Raw genomic sequence first — 15,249 nt, 5'->3', positions numbered from 1 at the left:
TCCCAACAGAAACACTCTGCATGCTAACTAAAGTGTATAACTATGGCCATGCAATTTTTTTTTTTCCACACTCAGGCCACCATTTTCAATTTATTACTCAAGTCGCATAAATCTTTCAACATCACAATAACCATTCAGGGAATCCTCTGGTGAAGATACAGTATAAAAATACTGTTATGTGGTATTTATTTTGCTTGATATTTCAGGTTTTCACAAGCCTCTCGTATAATGTCAAGGGGCAATTAGCACAACATGCATGAGTGAGCGTGGAGATGTTGCTATGAGACTGCCGGCCCATTTATACTATGATGTACACTTTTGTGATGGGCTGTTCAAAAGGTGTGACCGACTGCGTAAGTGCATGTGTGTTTATATGAGTCACTTGCTTGAGTCACCGACCTACGTACACCGTTTAACAGGTCGAGCAGACTTGTCATCGTCTGGCTAGAAATCAGGAAATATGTTCCACTAATTATAAAACTACAATTATAGACACAAGTGTCTCATTTTTATATGTGTCAATTTAGTGAGGACTGACGTCCAAGCATGTTTATAACCTTCCTCTTGCGTTAGTTTTCTGGTATCATCGCTTATGTTAACGGGTCGGTTTTGACCCGTGTATTAAATCAGATATAATATACACTAAAAATAATAAGTTACCATCAAATTTACTTCTCATGTCTTGGTTATCTTCTTAGGCTTCCTCATTCAATGAAAATGTTGCTTTTAATACTTTTGTTGTGGGCATGTAGGCCTTTTTTTGTCACTATATCCCTTGATTTTAATTTCCAAAAATGGTAAAATTAACCTCAAAAAATCATATTAATAAATTGAAGGTTCTTTTGTTACCTGGCTATTACTGAGGGCTATAGAACATATCTCTTAAATCAATTAGTTTTATTTATTTTCTCGTTTTAGTATTAATCACTAAAGAAACATCTATGGCAGGGGTCTCAAACACGCGGCCCGCGGGCCAAATGTGGCCCGCAGGACACTAGTTTGAGGCCCCCGCCTTGATATGTTTGATATGGATGCTGTATGGTATCATGTACCCAGAAAAAATTATTACGTTTGATTAATGTTCATGTTAAAGGTTAAATAACTGTTAATAGTTATCCTCCCTATCCGTGTGGAAGTGGTAAGTTTTTTGGCTATTTAAGTTTAAAGGAAATAACTTGAAGGCTACCGTTTAGGTCGCTAGCTCTCTAGTTTGAGAGTTAGCATGTGTCTCAAGACCCTGCAGTTGCGCAATATGTTGTAAATAAAAAAAGTATAAATGTGACTATAGTCGTGTTTTGTCATGTCTACAGGGCTCTAATAATGCTTTGTTCATTTTAATCTGAAAAAAATAATTTGTCTACCCACCAACTATATGTGGTTTCTTAAGTTTTTATTATTTGCCGTTTTATTATTATTATTATATTTATTTATTACTGATTGATTTTCTTTATTCTTGATTTGTTTATTTATTTTTCATTTTATTTTGTGCAGAAATTAAGATATTTGAGAACAGTGGAATGTTTTATCAGAGCTTTTATTGTAGAAACCAGAGCACTGAAAAAGTTTGTATATTTTTTGGTTTTTAATAATTTTTTTTTTTTTTTTTTGGGAAAACCTGATGCGGCCCAGCCTTGCCCAGACCCTAGCTCCAGTGGCCCCCAGGTAAATTGAGTTTGAGACCCCTGCTTTAAAGTCATATTATTATAACCGGGTCAAAACCGATCCTAACAATTCAGTAGTCAAAATTTCAACCAGACCATTTTTAAAATGTAGTAAAAATTATTTTTTTGTTTTTATTTTGTTGAACTAGAGTTTCCTGACAAAGTCAAAAAGCCTTGATGCAATAAACAAATATTATGTGATTCTTTTTATGCATTGAAATGTAAAACTGGTCGGTGCCGACCCTATCACAAGAGTACGGTTAAGAACTTTTGACTTCAGCCCCGGTGGTCACATTGACAGCCCGTCAATAGCAGCTCTAACTCCAAATTTAGCTGGCAGTTCAATGCAAAAATCTGCAGAGAGATGTAAAAATGTAAACCCCCCCTCCCAAAAAACGGCTAGTTGTCCACTCTTATAACAAGGTAGCATTGTACATGACAATAAAAACGATACCTGCACCGCGCCGGTCCGTCATAACTCAAACACAGCGACAGCAGATAACAAATAATTTTGGTCTTGCTACAAGAGCCATCTTTGACAGCCCTAATATTAATACACGGATTACATAATCACGATACACAAAACTAAATGCCTCTTGACAACATTTTTATTCATCAGTTATTAATCAGTGACACACTTATTGTTGTGTTTGGGATAATTGCTTTATTAGGATTCATTTCCATGATAATACTATTCAGTGTCATATTGAGCACAGAATATACACTGTAATGATATACATATTTATAATAAAATACATGAACACAAATAAATTCTATGTCACATCGACTGCAATAATTTTAATGTACGCTACTGTTTTTTTCCGTTGTTTGTTTGGATCATGTGACCATACTAGGATTACAGATCACAGGAGCTAGGATCATCATCTGTTGAATTTAACTTCTTGATGGTGCGTCCGTTGACCTCTTCTTGTTCTGTGACCAGCTCATTGCTCTCCTGGCAGGAATCCTTCATCACGCTGCTGTAATACACGGGTACGTTGTACTCCTTCGCTTCCCCTTTTTGCCGCCAGGCGCACTTATAAAGCTTCTTGAAGGAAGCTCTGAACTTCTGGGACATGAGGTTGTAAATGATGGGATTAATGGCGCTGTTGGTGTAGATGCACATTCTGCAGAAGAGCAGGAACCACGTGTTGTTGTATGGCGGCTCGATGACGGAATTGACCACCACAAGGGTGCGGTACGGCATCCATAGTAGAGCGAAGAGGATGACCACCACTGCCAGCATCTTGGTTATCTGGAGCGCCAAAGACAAATGGAGTAAGGACCAATTCTATACAAACGGTTAGGCGTCTCATACTTTCACTTCTAAGATGTTCAAATGTAAAAAAAAATATCTTTATAGGAAACAATGTGGCAAGTCAAGTTTATTTATATACCCCTTAATCACAAAAGGACTTTACAAGCTGGCAACTATCCATGAAATCCCCTGATCTGAACCCCCATCAGGGCAAGGAAAAACTCAAAACCCCATTTGGGCACATATAGACAAACAACCATTCACACTCACATTCATACCTATGGACAATTTGGAGTCACCAATTAACCTAGCATGTTTTTGGAATGTGGGAGGAAACCGGAGTACCCGGAGAAAACCCACGCATGCACGGGGAGAACATGCAAACTCCACACAGAGATGGCTGAGGGTGGAATTGAACCCTAGTCTCCTAACTGTGAGGTCTGCGCGCTAACCACTCGACCGCCATGCAGCCATATACAAAAGTTAATTCAAATAACATAATAGTCCAATTCACACGTCCAAAGCTTCCCTAACTATGAACCATATAAGGATGTCTGCCGTCTGTGACATCACAAAGGGGCAGCTTTGCCACGCCTTTTGAAACCGAGCGTTTTGAGCCATCCCAAACTTCTTTGAGGGCTCACTTCTAAATGCGGTCCAAATTCCATTTAACACGAGAATATATTCTAACTACATTTATAGGTCAGAAAAGTGGAAAAAGCACAATTTTCCATGGCTTGGTTGATAAAGTATGTGCTTCCCAACCCAACGGTACCTAGTTCAATTCCTGCTTATGCATTCATCAAGTGCCCTTTAACAACTATTTAAAGAGCAGTGCCACAAAGCATGATGGCACTAGACTTATTTGGACTTATTTTCCCCGATTGTGGCAAATTAGTAAAAATTGTATAGCACAGGCTTTGATCCAGATCCAGAGACGGTTGGTTCAATTCTTGATTTTAGCTCAAACTACCAATTTACTCGTACTTTCATTCTACGTTTGAATGCATTTCCACAGCATTTCAGCCCAGCTTTGACTTCTGAATGGCTTCTGTGTTAATTCTAAATTTTGATTTTCGCACCTTTTCAAAGCATTTCAAAGCAGTTTTGCTTATGAAATAGATTATAAAATAGATGATAATGCATTATCACTGCAAGTAAAAACCTTTAATTAAGCACATGGTTAGATTCCCACGGTGGTGTAGTGGTACACGCTGCCTTTTGTGTAACAGCACAGGCTTGGATCCAGACCTAGAGACGGTTGGTTCAATTCTTGATTTTAGCTCAAACTACCAATTTACTCGTACTTTCATTCTACGTTTGAACGTATTTCCACAGCATTTCAGCCCAACTTCAGCTTCTGAACAGCTGTATTAATTGTAAATTTAGATTTTTGCTTATAAAATAGATTATACAATAGACGATAATGCATTATCATTGCAAGTAAAAAGCTTTAATTAAGCACAAGCGGGTGCAGGTGGTGGTTAGATTCCCACAGTGGTGTAGTGGTACACGCTGCCTTTTGTGTAACAGCACAGGCTTGGATCCAGACCCAGAGACGGTTGGTTCGATTCTTGATTTTAGCTCAAACTACCAATTTACTCGTACTTTCATTCTACGTTTCAACGTATTTCCACAGCATTTCAGCCCAGCTTCAGCTTCTGAACAGCTGTATTAATTGCAAATTTTGATTTTCGCACCTTTTCAAAGCATTCAGTTTTACATTTAGTTTTCCCACCACCCTGTTTACAGTACCGTACCTGCTTCCTTGCAGATACTGCTCCTTTGTGGCTCTTCTTATTCTTGCTAGAGTGACCTTGGTGAACCGAAACCGCCATGGCTTTATCGCTGAGATGCGACGGCAAAGGGCTCATGAAGAGAATCCTGGCAATGAGGCCGTACAGCACGGTTGCCACCATGAGAGGCATCACGTAGAACAGAGTAAAGTCCAGGAAGTAGATCGGCATGTAGAGGCTCCTGGAGACACGGTAGCCACAGGTAACCACCACTCCATTGGTGTAGACGGTTTCATTGGTGTCTACCAGAAAGAACCACATAATGCAATAGAGTGATGTGAAGACCCACACTCCGGCTATGATCCTCTTGGCCCTGGAAACGGTGCACAGGAACTGAGCCTTTATGGAGTGACAAATGGCGATGTATCGTTCAATGGTGAACGCAGTGATGGAGCAAGAGGACACATTAATGCCCAGGTACTGCAGATAAGTGATACACAAGCAGCCCGTGTAGCCGTAAATCCAGAAGGCTACCACATCAGAGATGTTGGGAAGACCAGCAGCCAGAAGCACAATGAGGTCAGCCACCGCCAGACTGACGAGGTAGCAGTTAGTTGGGGTCACCATGTGTTTGGTACGTAGCACCACCAGCACCACCATGACGTTCCCAGCAATCCCAACTCCACAGATGAGGATTGTGAGAAATATGGTTATGACTTGCTCTTCCACAGGGTTCATAGGCATTCCAGTCATATTTACAAAGAAGGTGATATTGTGAACATTTGTTGTGTGATTCTCCATGTTTGAATGTTGATCCCTCACTGCAGGTTGATCTTCAATAGCACCAAAAGGAATCCTGAAGACAAACAAAGTTTTTGGTTGGTACTGACCAAAGAAACCATGTCAACAATGTCATCCAATACTTCTCTACAAGAGAGGAGAAATATGATCTCAGGGAAGAACTACATTTGAAACACTTCTATGCTAGGACTACGTTATGCTAGCCATAGCATTTCAGTATGTGGAATCAAACTATGGAATGGATTGAGTAAGGAAATCAAACAATGCACAACGATGAGCCAATTCAAGAAACAATACAAGCAGTTGATGTTTGCTAAATACAAGGATGAAGAGTCTTGAACCAGTCATGATGTGCTATATATATCACTATATTGACACTTACTATGGTAACCATTATGTCATTGTATGATCATATCACCTCCTACTTCGGTACGAGGTGCATTATTAAAAAAAAAAAAATTAAAAAGTTTATACCATACTTTCACACCAAATGCTTCTTGTATAAGTGTTCATTCAAGGCAGTCATCAGTGAAATGAACACTGCAAAAAAAAAAAAATTTCACTTAAAATTTCCTTTTTAAAAAACCTCAAACTGTATTATGGAAAGCAGGAAGTGAACAAATCCGGTTTGTCACCTTTTAGACATCTGTGTCAAACCCAAACAACAATAACAATTCCAAATGTACAATATCCAAATATGCAAGAAGTCTTTAATATCCCTTCCCAGCTATCCTAGCATATGCAGTAGAGTTGCGCGCGCACACGTGATGAAGCAATAAAGACGCTACCACCCGAAACTCACGGAAGTCGTGCAGTCATATCACCTTGTACTTTGATATGTGACAAAAAAAACCTTAAACTATATTAGGAAAGCAGGAAGTGAACAAATGTAACAGTTACTGATTGTAAAAGTACCAAATGGAGGGGTAGGATTTAATAAGCTTTGCTTCTTCCTACTCCTTTTTGGACATGTGGAACTGGGAACTGATTATGTGATGCATTCAATTGTAATCTAATGCACGTTCAAATGAAATAAAACCATGACTTTTCTTTTAGGTTCAGCAAAGATTCTTAATTTTCCATTGGTGAAAATGTGTCCGTGACAATCGAGTGATATAAAATTCCTTTTCCAAGTTCTTGAGCTGCCTTTCAGCTGGATTTAAACGACACGCTCCAATGACACCAATCCATTTTCTTTGCCCCCGAGTGGCACAATGTGAATACATATATTTATTTATATGTGATATGAATCTGCCGACACGACCGATGCGTAAATGGACAGATCGATGGCACGTACGCACGCATCCAAAACACACTCATTTTCAGAAGGTGCTAAATTACGGAGAAAGGTCATTAAATATGGTCTGAGTACAATACATTTCAGGTACACGGAGCATTAGATAAGGAAAATGATTACCGATGGTCGCCTGTGCATTAATGTTAGACAATCAAGAGTCAATACAGGCATATAGCATATAATATTTGGATCATATATTATTATTGTTTACATGCATGCAGATTGTTTCAGGATTAAATGTAAATGCATAAGAGTGTTTGTTGACACTAATGGTGATGTAGCATTCTCATAGTTCGATATGTACATACCTTGGCATTAACGCCACAGTCTGGTTCATTTTCGGTATAATAAGGAAAACAAAATGCAGAACATGAAACTGCTTAGGTTTTGAGTTTAATGATTTAGAAAATGAAAATGCAATTCTGTTGTGTGTTATTCTGCAACAAATAGCATTAATATTCCAAAATGTAGACCACTACCCGGGTTTGTGGAAGTGCATTGGAAAGCAAAATGTGGGAAATCAGTTGGAAAAAACAGAGCTTTCTGTTTGGTGTAACTGCGTACCGATTCAATCCAAATATAAATACATATACAGTATTTTTTACACCCCTAAATCCTGTATCCTGTCGCTTTTTTTTTAACCCCGCCATTAATAAATATAACTTTGGACCAGAGATTAAATGGCTAGAATTGCAATTTGTGACTACTCCTAAAACTTCAAACAAGTATGAAGTACATGCTCCATTATATAAAAAATAATAAAATGAAAAAATCAAATAACGAATGAACTGATTCAAAAGGGGATAATAATGGAGTAAAATATATTTGAAAGAAGAAAAAAAAATCTTCTTACCATGACTTCATCACATGGTGGGGTATAAGCGCTCGGTGTGAGATGGTGACGGTGCTCAGGTATGATTCACCAACATGGTGCGCTTGGTCCTCTCTCTATTTTCCTTGTGCAGCCCTCCCTCCCTTCCCTCATACACCATCATATGCACTTGTCATGCGTTAGATTGTACAGCCTACAACTTAAAAATCAATTTCAGCCTCATCCAAGCTCACGGTGGCCATTGATGTTCCTATAAACCTTGTCATTATTCAGACAATAGACGAGTTAGGCTGCAATTAACTCATTGTTTACTACAATGAACTGAAAGGGTAGCAATTATATGTTGTGGTTTTTTTTTCCATTCCACCAGCAGAGTGGAAAAAACACAATACTGACAACAAGTGCTGGGTCATATATCAATATTTTTAAATTATAAATCTTTATTTATTTAAGCACAATATCAAAAAAAGCATATAGTTCATTGATGTGGAGGTCAAAATGTATCAAAAATGGCGGCATCCGAGTATAAGCTAGCTCTCTGTCTCCTGCGCCGTTTTATAGTTTTTGTGCCATAGCGACCCTTTAAGACTGCATAGCAGGATTGAACTGTAAAAAGACAGTATAAAGGTTGCTGTATAAAGACGGTAACCACCATGTTTACGGTTTGTCGTCATGGGGAACGTGAGATGGAAGCGCTAACAGCGCTAACCCGGCTACAGAGAGAACACACTGATTATTTCAGTGGCTATTTTTCTATAAGAATGTTTATATTTTAATACAAAAATAAAAAAAATATCGGTATAGATATTTTATATCGATAATCTACCTAAATATATCGGAGTATGAGTTTTGGTCCATAGGCCTACTTTGTTTGGTGGGTATGATAAATTATTAAAAATGAACTGTAGGTGATAATAACACATAATACTGACAACAAGTGCTGGGTCATATATCAATATTTTTTAAATTATAAATATTTATTTTAAGCACAATATCAAAAAGAAGCATGTAGTTCATATCAATATAGATTGGATTTGATGTGGAGGTCAAAATGGCGGCACCCGAGTATAAGCTAGCTCTGTGTCTCCTGCCCCGTTTTTAGTGTTTAATAATGCTTTATTTATTACTTCCTTATAGTTTTTGTGCCATAGCGACCCTTTAAGACTGCATAGCGGGATTGAACTGCGAAAAAGACAATATAAAGGTTGCTGGATGAAGACGGTAACCACCATGTTTACGGTTTGTCGTCATGGGGAACGTGAGATGGAAGCGCTAACAGCGCTAACCCGGCTACAGCGAGACCAGGTGATAATAACACACAATACTGACAAGTGCTGGGTCATATATCAATATTTTTAAATTATAAATATTTATTTTAAGCACAATATTAAAAAGAAGCATATAGTTCATATTGATATAGATTGGATTTGATGTGGAGGTCAAAATGTATCAAAATGGCGGCACCAGAGTATAAGCAAGCTCTGTGTCTCCTGCGCCGTTTTTAGTGTTTAATAATGCTTTATTTATTACTTCCTTATAGTTTTTGTGCCATAGTGACCCTTTAAGACTGCATAGCGGGATTGAACTGCGAAAAAGACAATATAAAGGTTGCTGGATGAAGACGGTAACCACCATGTTTACGGTTTGTCGTCATGGGGAACGTGAGATGGAAGCGCTAACAGCGCTAACCCGGCTACAGCGAGACCAGGTGATAATAACACACAATACTGACAAGTGCTGGGTCATATATCAATATTTTTAAATTATAAATATTTATTTTAAGCACAATATTAAAAAGAAGCATATAGTTCATATTGATATAGATTGGATTTGATGTGGAGGTCAAAATGTATCAAAATGGCGGCACCCGAGTATAAGCTAGCTCTGTGTCTCCTGCGCCGTTTTTAGTGTTTAATAATGCTTTATTTATTACTTCCTTATAGTTTTTGTGCCATAGCGACCCCTTTAAGCAAGTACACAGCTATGGATGTTCATCTTGTTATGTTGGAAGCTTGCCACTTGCTCCATTGTTTACTCAAAGTTGTTAGCTTTGAGCACCCCTTAGCGATCGGATATGATTGATATGTGAAGATACAGAGGAGGAAAGACTGCATAGGGGCATTGAACTGTGAAAAAGACAGTATAAAGGTTGCTGTATAAAGACGGTAACCACCATGTTCACGGTTTGTCGTCATGGGGAACGTGAGATGGAAGCGCTAACAGCGCTAACCCGGCTACAGAGAGACCACACTGATTATTTCAGTGGCTATTGTTTATATTTTAATACAATTTTGTACACATATTTGGCTTCAACTTTTATCTAAATGTATAGTTTATACAAAAAATATCGGGATAGATATCGTATATCGATAATCTACCTAAATATATCGGAGTATGAGTTTTGGTACATAGGCCTACTTTGTTTGGTGGGTATGATAAATTATTAAAAATGAAAAAACAGGAAAAACATTGATGTATTTAATGTATTCTCTTGTGCAGTGTTTCCCAACCTTAATTGAGCTAAGCTATACATTTCACATTACATAAACTTACTCCATACGACCAAAGAAAAATACAGGTTAATTATGTATACCTCCTGCCATCTAGTGGAAAAGCATTTAACTGTTCTGCCTGCCTGCTATGTTTAAGCAGTCTATGCATCACTAGTTGACCAAAGATGCATTTGTGCTAAATAAATAATAATTTTCTGGCTAATTAGTAGTAGTCATATAATTTCCTGTGGCTCTCACGCCTCACTAATGTACTGTTGGCACAATGGTTGGCAATAACTGCTCTCATGTGTGGCGCCATTAAATGATGTGAACACGGTTCTATGAATGGAAGTGAACCTGTAACCATGTGACTACAACACACGGGTCAGGAGCATTATAATAATAATAATAATAATAATAATAATAATAATAAGAAACAAAAAAAGACCAAAAAAACTATATTCAACTCTAGTCTTTTTTAGCCAAAAATTGCACTTTGCACAAAATTTTAACCCCACCCTATTAAAAAAACAGACATTCCAATTAAAAAAACACATAAAAACAAATAAGGCTACACACAGTCTCAAATATGTTATTTTGGATTGTTCCATTTAATTTCCTTTACACTTTATGGAAAATAAAGACCATGAAAAGCCAGGAGTTGGTTCCAAAAAATATACGGAGTGTCACCTTTAGCACTGCAGAAACCGATGACAACCATGACGTGGGGAAACAAAAAGTTGTGCTTAAAATAGATGAAACTTTGCGTTCTATTCATATTCTCAGAGGAAGTCTTAAAATGACCTCCTGAAGCTTCAAAGAAACGCTGAAACAGGATGAAATACAAAAATAGAGAAGGATTTTTATAGTAAAAATAGGATACAGGAATTATTTAATACTCATTACGTCATTATCCGAGTGTGGTACTGTCAACAGTCATAACTTCATTTCTGAAAGCTGGCGTCTTGCAGGAATGCAAACAATGAACCATTCTGTTTTTTTCACCTTCCTTCATTTATAAATGATACAGTACATTATAGAGCAGGGGTCTCAAACTCAATTTACTTGGGGGCCACTGGAGCTAGGGTCTGGGTGAGACTGGGCCACATCAGGTTTTCCAAAAAAACACATTTATTAAAAACAGAAAAATATAAAAAAAATTTCAGTGCTTTGGTTCCGATTTTCTACAATAAAAGCTCTGGTAAAACATTCCACTGTTCTCAAATATCTTACTTTTTATTTTTCTGCACAAAATAAGATGAAAAATAAATAAATCAAGAATAAAGAAAATCAATCAATCAGCAATAAATATAATAATAATAATAATAATAAAACAGCAAATAATAAAAACTTAAGAAAGCACATATAGTTGGTGGGTAGACAAATTATTTTTTCAGATTAAAATGAACAAAGCATTATTAGAGCCCTGTAGACATGACAAAACACGACTATAGTCACATTCATACTCTTTTTATTTACAACATATTGCGTGCGCAACCGCAGGGTCTTGAGACACATGCTAACTCACAAACTAGAGGGCTAGCGACCTAAACGGTAGCCTTCAAGTTATTTCCTTTAAACTTAAATAGCCAAAAACTTACCACTTCCACACGGATAGGGAGGATAACTATTAACAGTTATTTAACCTTTAACATGAACATTAATCAAACGTAATAATTTTTTCTGGGTACATGATACCATACAGCATCCATATCAAACTAGCGGGGGCCGCACTAACATTAAACTTTCATATCAAGGCGGGGGCCTCAAACTTTTGGATTAAAGGCAGCCCTGTAAGATTCATCTGCAGACAACCTCAACAGAAACATCCCCCTTGTGCTTCTCTCCAATGTCCTTTTCTTGAAATTTTGCAATCCAATAAGCCATCCTCTTGTCTTCCTGCTTTTTAAAAAAAGATGCGGTGATTTTCCTGCGTAAGCGCGTGGCGTACACCTCAACGAACACCAGCGAGTAACTCATCAGACACAGACATCCCAGCAGTGTGGTGACGCCTGCGTTTGGTGCTGAAGTCGTGGCCTCACACAGCGACTGTTCGGGGCTGAAATTCCACTTGTACTCTTTCTGAAAGTCAGTCAGCTGCCGTGTGATGCAGGATTGTGGGATGATGCAAAATGCAGGGGGGAACCATTGTACCTGTCGGGTGTTTCAAATACAGCAAAGGCGTTACATTTCGGAACGCTTAAAGTATGCACAGTAAGAAGTACAGATGGTCCTCGGTTTATGAATTTGGGTATAACTTTGACCAAAACTCAACTAACATCCCAATCCAAGAACAGAACTGACATAAGACCCGAGGACCACCTGTACTATGATACTCCTCTGATCTGAACTGATCAACCAGGTATTGCTCATCAATATCAATATTTCTGAAAAAAATATTTTTGTTCCAGCACCCAAGTACCAGTGACGTGCGGTGAGGTTCATGGTTGGTGAGGCACCGACTCCTTTGGAGGTTTTTTTTTACGGCTGCAGGGGGGGATCGAATGGTTAGCGCGCATGCCACACGGGTTCGATTCCCGGCTCAGACATCTGTCTGGAGTTTGTATGTTCTCCCCGTGCATGCATGGGTTTTCTCCGGGTACTCTGGTTTCCTCCCACATTCCAAAAACATGCTAGGTTAATTGGCGACTCCAAATTGTCCATAGGTATGAATGTGAGTGTGAATGGTTGTTTGTCTATATGTACCCTGTGATTGGCTAGCAACCAGTCCAGAGTGTACCCCGCCTCTTGCCCTAAGACAGCTGGGATAGGCTCTCCCATTTGAGGATAAGTGGTAAGGAAAAACATTTGTGTTCTTAGCTTTGATTTGTATATGACCTGTCACGCTGGGTGGCACTTGTGCCAGGTGTTGAGGACCCCAGAGCAAAGACCAAGGAAAATGTATAAAAAAGTATTGTATAATAAACAAAGGGTGCTCACAGAAGAGGAAAGACAAAGCACAACAAAAGAACATCACTGGAAGCTAAAAGTACAAGCAAAAGAGTACCAAGTAGCAAATAAGGATTTACAAAGTTCCTCAACTATTTACAGACAGTAAGCAGCAAAAATACAAGTACAAGGCAGCGCGACAAAAGGTCAAGCACAAACATGAAGCATGCAATGTGCAGGCAGGCTCTGACACAGGAACAATGGAAGTGGAGGCGGTATATGAAGGCCTAATGGCTGATGGTCAGCAGGTGTGCAAACCAGGAGAACAAGGCAGGAGAAAAGAGACAACAAGGAGCAGCAGACCAAAACAAGTGCCTTAGCACACCTGGAGCCAATAATCCTGGGACTACTTAAACTGTGCTGTGTGGAATGCTCTTGTCCAGTTTGTCATGGTACCTTACTTTTCTACCTTGCTTGTGTATTTGCTGTTGTACTTTTGCTTCTTTTGTTGTATACATTTTTTGTTTTGTTTAACCTGCCTCAGCATCCTGGGATCCTGCTAAATGGCTTTGACCACTTATGACAAAGATGTTAAAAGCGATAGGAATCAGACCGAAAAAAATGATACATGTAGCTGCGAGGTCTGCGTGCCAACCACTCGACCACCATGCCACCCTGTATTATCATTCAATGTACAAATATTAATAATCACTTTGTCATCAGTATTTGTATTTTTGTGCCTCTGCCTCCCCTGACCGCCTGTCACTCAAAAGTCTGTATTTGTAGTAATAGTAGTTGCAGTATAACGGATGCTCAAATACTTACTAGCATGATGGCGTCTTACCTTATAACTGACAGTGATGCTGGCAGACATGGGTGGAAAGTCAAGCAGCCACGGCAGAATCAAGTGAACCACATGATACACAATATAGTCCAATGCCGCTATGAAAGCTATGGCAGTAAAATATAAAGTCACCACAAGCAGCGATGAGACACTTGAGGCGCATCCCCGACTGACGGTTTTACATCCTGCCGCCAAAGTTTTGGTGGTGCTGTGACTTTCATTTTGAAGGAACTGTCGGAAGGCGCAGGAGTCGTTATCGAACTTAACTGATGTCAGATAAGATTTAAGGTAGCGAGCCGATTCAAAGATCAGCACGGCAACAAAGACGGCTGCCAGAATTCGGTTGGAGAGTAATTTGAATTCTGTCAGCAGGTTCCTAATACGTGAAAAGTGGATTTCTATTTGCCCAATCATCTTCGCAAACCTGCTTTTGACTTCTGACACATCGAAATGTGTGAAATGATCTAACTTCCTCAAGTTGGTGACAATGCTCAGGTCTTCCTTTCTCACTTGGATCGCTTCCTGAACAATGTCCTTTCGGGCTGTGTTTAAAAGCTCTGATGAGTTCAATAAAATCTTTGAAAAGTCCTCAGAGGTGCACTTCAGGGTGCGCACCACTGCGCCTACATTCCCGCTAATGTTCGGGATGACATTCAACACCAGGATCATAACAGAAGCCGAGATGAGGAGTTTGCGGCCCTGCTTGGTGCAGACGGTCGGGAGGATCATGGTCAGCACACAACGCAGTGGGTGACACAGGAACAAGACCAAGAACATGGCCACGCCATAGACCAATGCTGTTTGAGTGGACGTGTCGCTGCCGTAACGTAGCGTTTTGGATAGCCAGTGGTGAAGAAGACTGGCCGTAAGAACAACCAGAGTGAAACAAAGAGACATCAGGGTCCAGATGTGTCTGCCCACCGGTTTGGGTGAAGAATAAACATCCCACAGGTAGAGCAGGAAGGATTTCGCTGATTGTATGCGGCATTCCATCCTGTCACCAAAGACAAAAAAACATATTTTTTTGGGACCAAAAAAAACCTAAAGGATTTGAACGAGAACCAATACTGACTTTCTATTATTTGACTTTATTTTGCTGAAGCAATTATATTTCTCAAAAGCACCGCGATTTCATATCAACAACCAAACCAGCCGGAGCAAGCAAAAAAAACCAAAAAACAACACTGTCAGTGACTGATGCACGATCGTGCCCGCTGTCTTGCATCTGTCACAGCAGTGGTTCTGATCCAATCTGCTAACTGAAAATTAACAAAATTCTTACATTGAAGGTTTTATGATCATGGAATAAGATGACTGGCCGGCGGCACGGCGTTCGAGTGGTTAGCGCGCAGACCTCACAGCTAAGAGACTAGAGTTCAATTCCACCCTCGGCCATCTCTCTGTGTGGAGTTTGCATGTTCTCCCCGTGCATGCGTGGG

General features: G+C 39.2%; 3 protein-coding genes across 3 annotated transcripts in view; all 3 read right to left on the bottom strand.

Annotated features, from left to right (window-relative positions):
* cd63 (CD63 molecule) overlaps positions 1 to 15,249 on the bottom strand; it is a 113,827-nt gene that overhangs the window by 61,482 nt on the left and 37,096 nt on the right. The gene's annotated exons all lie outside the window — the stretch shown is intronic.
* LOC131104756 (thyrotropin-releasing hormone receptor) lies at positions 2,224 to 7,692 on the bottom strand. The gene is made up of 3 exons (XM_058052259.2): positions 7,607 to 7,692; positions 4,680 to 5,511; positions 2,224 to 2,916 (listed from the first exon to the last, which is right to left on the bottom strand). Exons 1-3 carry the CDS (start codon positions 7,615 to 7,617, stop codon positions 2,518 to 2,520), a joined length of 1,242 nt encoding a protein of 413 aa, XP_057908242.2. The 5' UTR covers positions 7,618 to 7,692; the 3' UTR covers positions 2,224 to 2,517.
* Positions 11,856 to 14,803, bottom strand: ocstamp (osteoclast stimulatory transmembrane protein). Its single transcript, XM_058052234.2, has 2 exons — positions 13,811 to 14,803; positions 11,856 to 12,231 (listed from the first exon to the last, which is right to left on the bottom strand). Exons 1-2 carry the CDS (start codon positions 14,801 to 14,803, stop codon positions 11,878 to 11,880), a joined length of 1,347 nt encoding a protein of 448 aa, XP_057908217.2. The 3' UTR covers positions 11,856 to 11,877.

Source organism: Doryrhamphus excisus, linkage group LG15 (genome assembly GCF_037039965.1).
Source record: "Doryrhamphus excisus strain RoL-2023G ecotype Guam linkage group LG15, RoL_Dexc_Guam_v1.1, whole genome shotgun sequence".
In the NCBI taxonomy this organism is placed as follows: domain Eukaryota; kingdom Metazoa; phylum Chordata; class Actinopteri; order Syngnathiformes; family Syngnathidae; genus Doryrhamphus; species Doryrhamphus excisus.
Note: the sequence above shows the minus strand (reverse complement) of the source record. Positions and strands in the feature narration are given on the sequence as shown.

What these genes read in the sequence shown, in the direction of transcription:
- ocstamp (XM_058052234.2), bottom strand. Translation starts at nt 14,803, where the DNA reads ATGGAATGCCGCATACAATCAGCGAAATCCTTCCTGCTCTACCTGTGG. An exon ending in GCATCACTGTCAGTTATAAG is followed by an intron (nt 12,232 to 13,810) that starts GTAAGACGCCAT and finishes AACACCCGACAG; the next exon opens with GTACAATGGTTCCCCCCTGC.
- LOC131104756 (XM_058052259.2), bottom strand. An exon ending in CAGTATCTGCAAGGAAGCAG is followed by an intron (nt 2,917 to 4,679) that starts GTACGGTACTGT and finishes TTGGCGCTCCAG; the next exon opens with ATAACCAAGATGCTGGCAGT.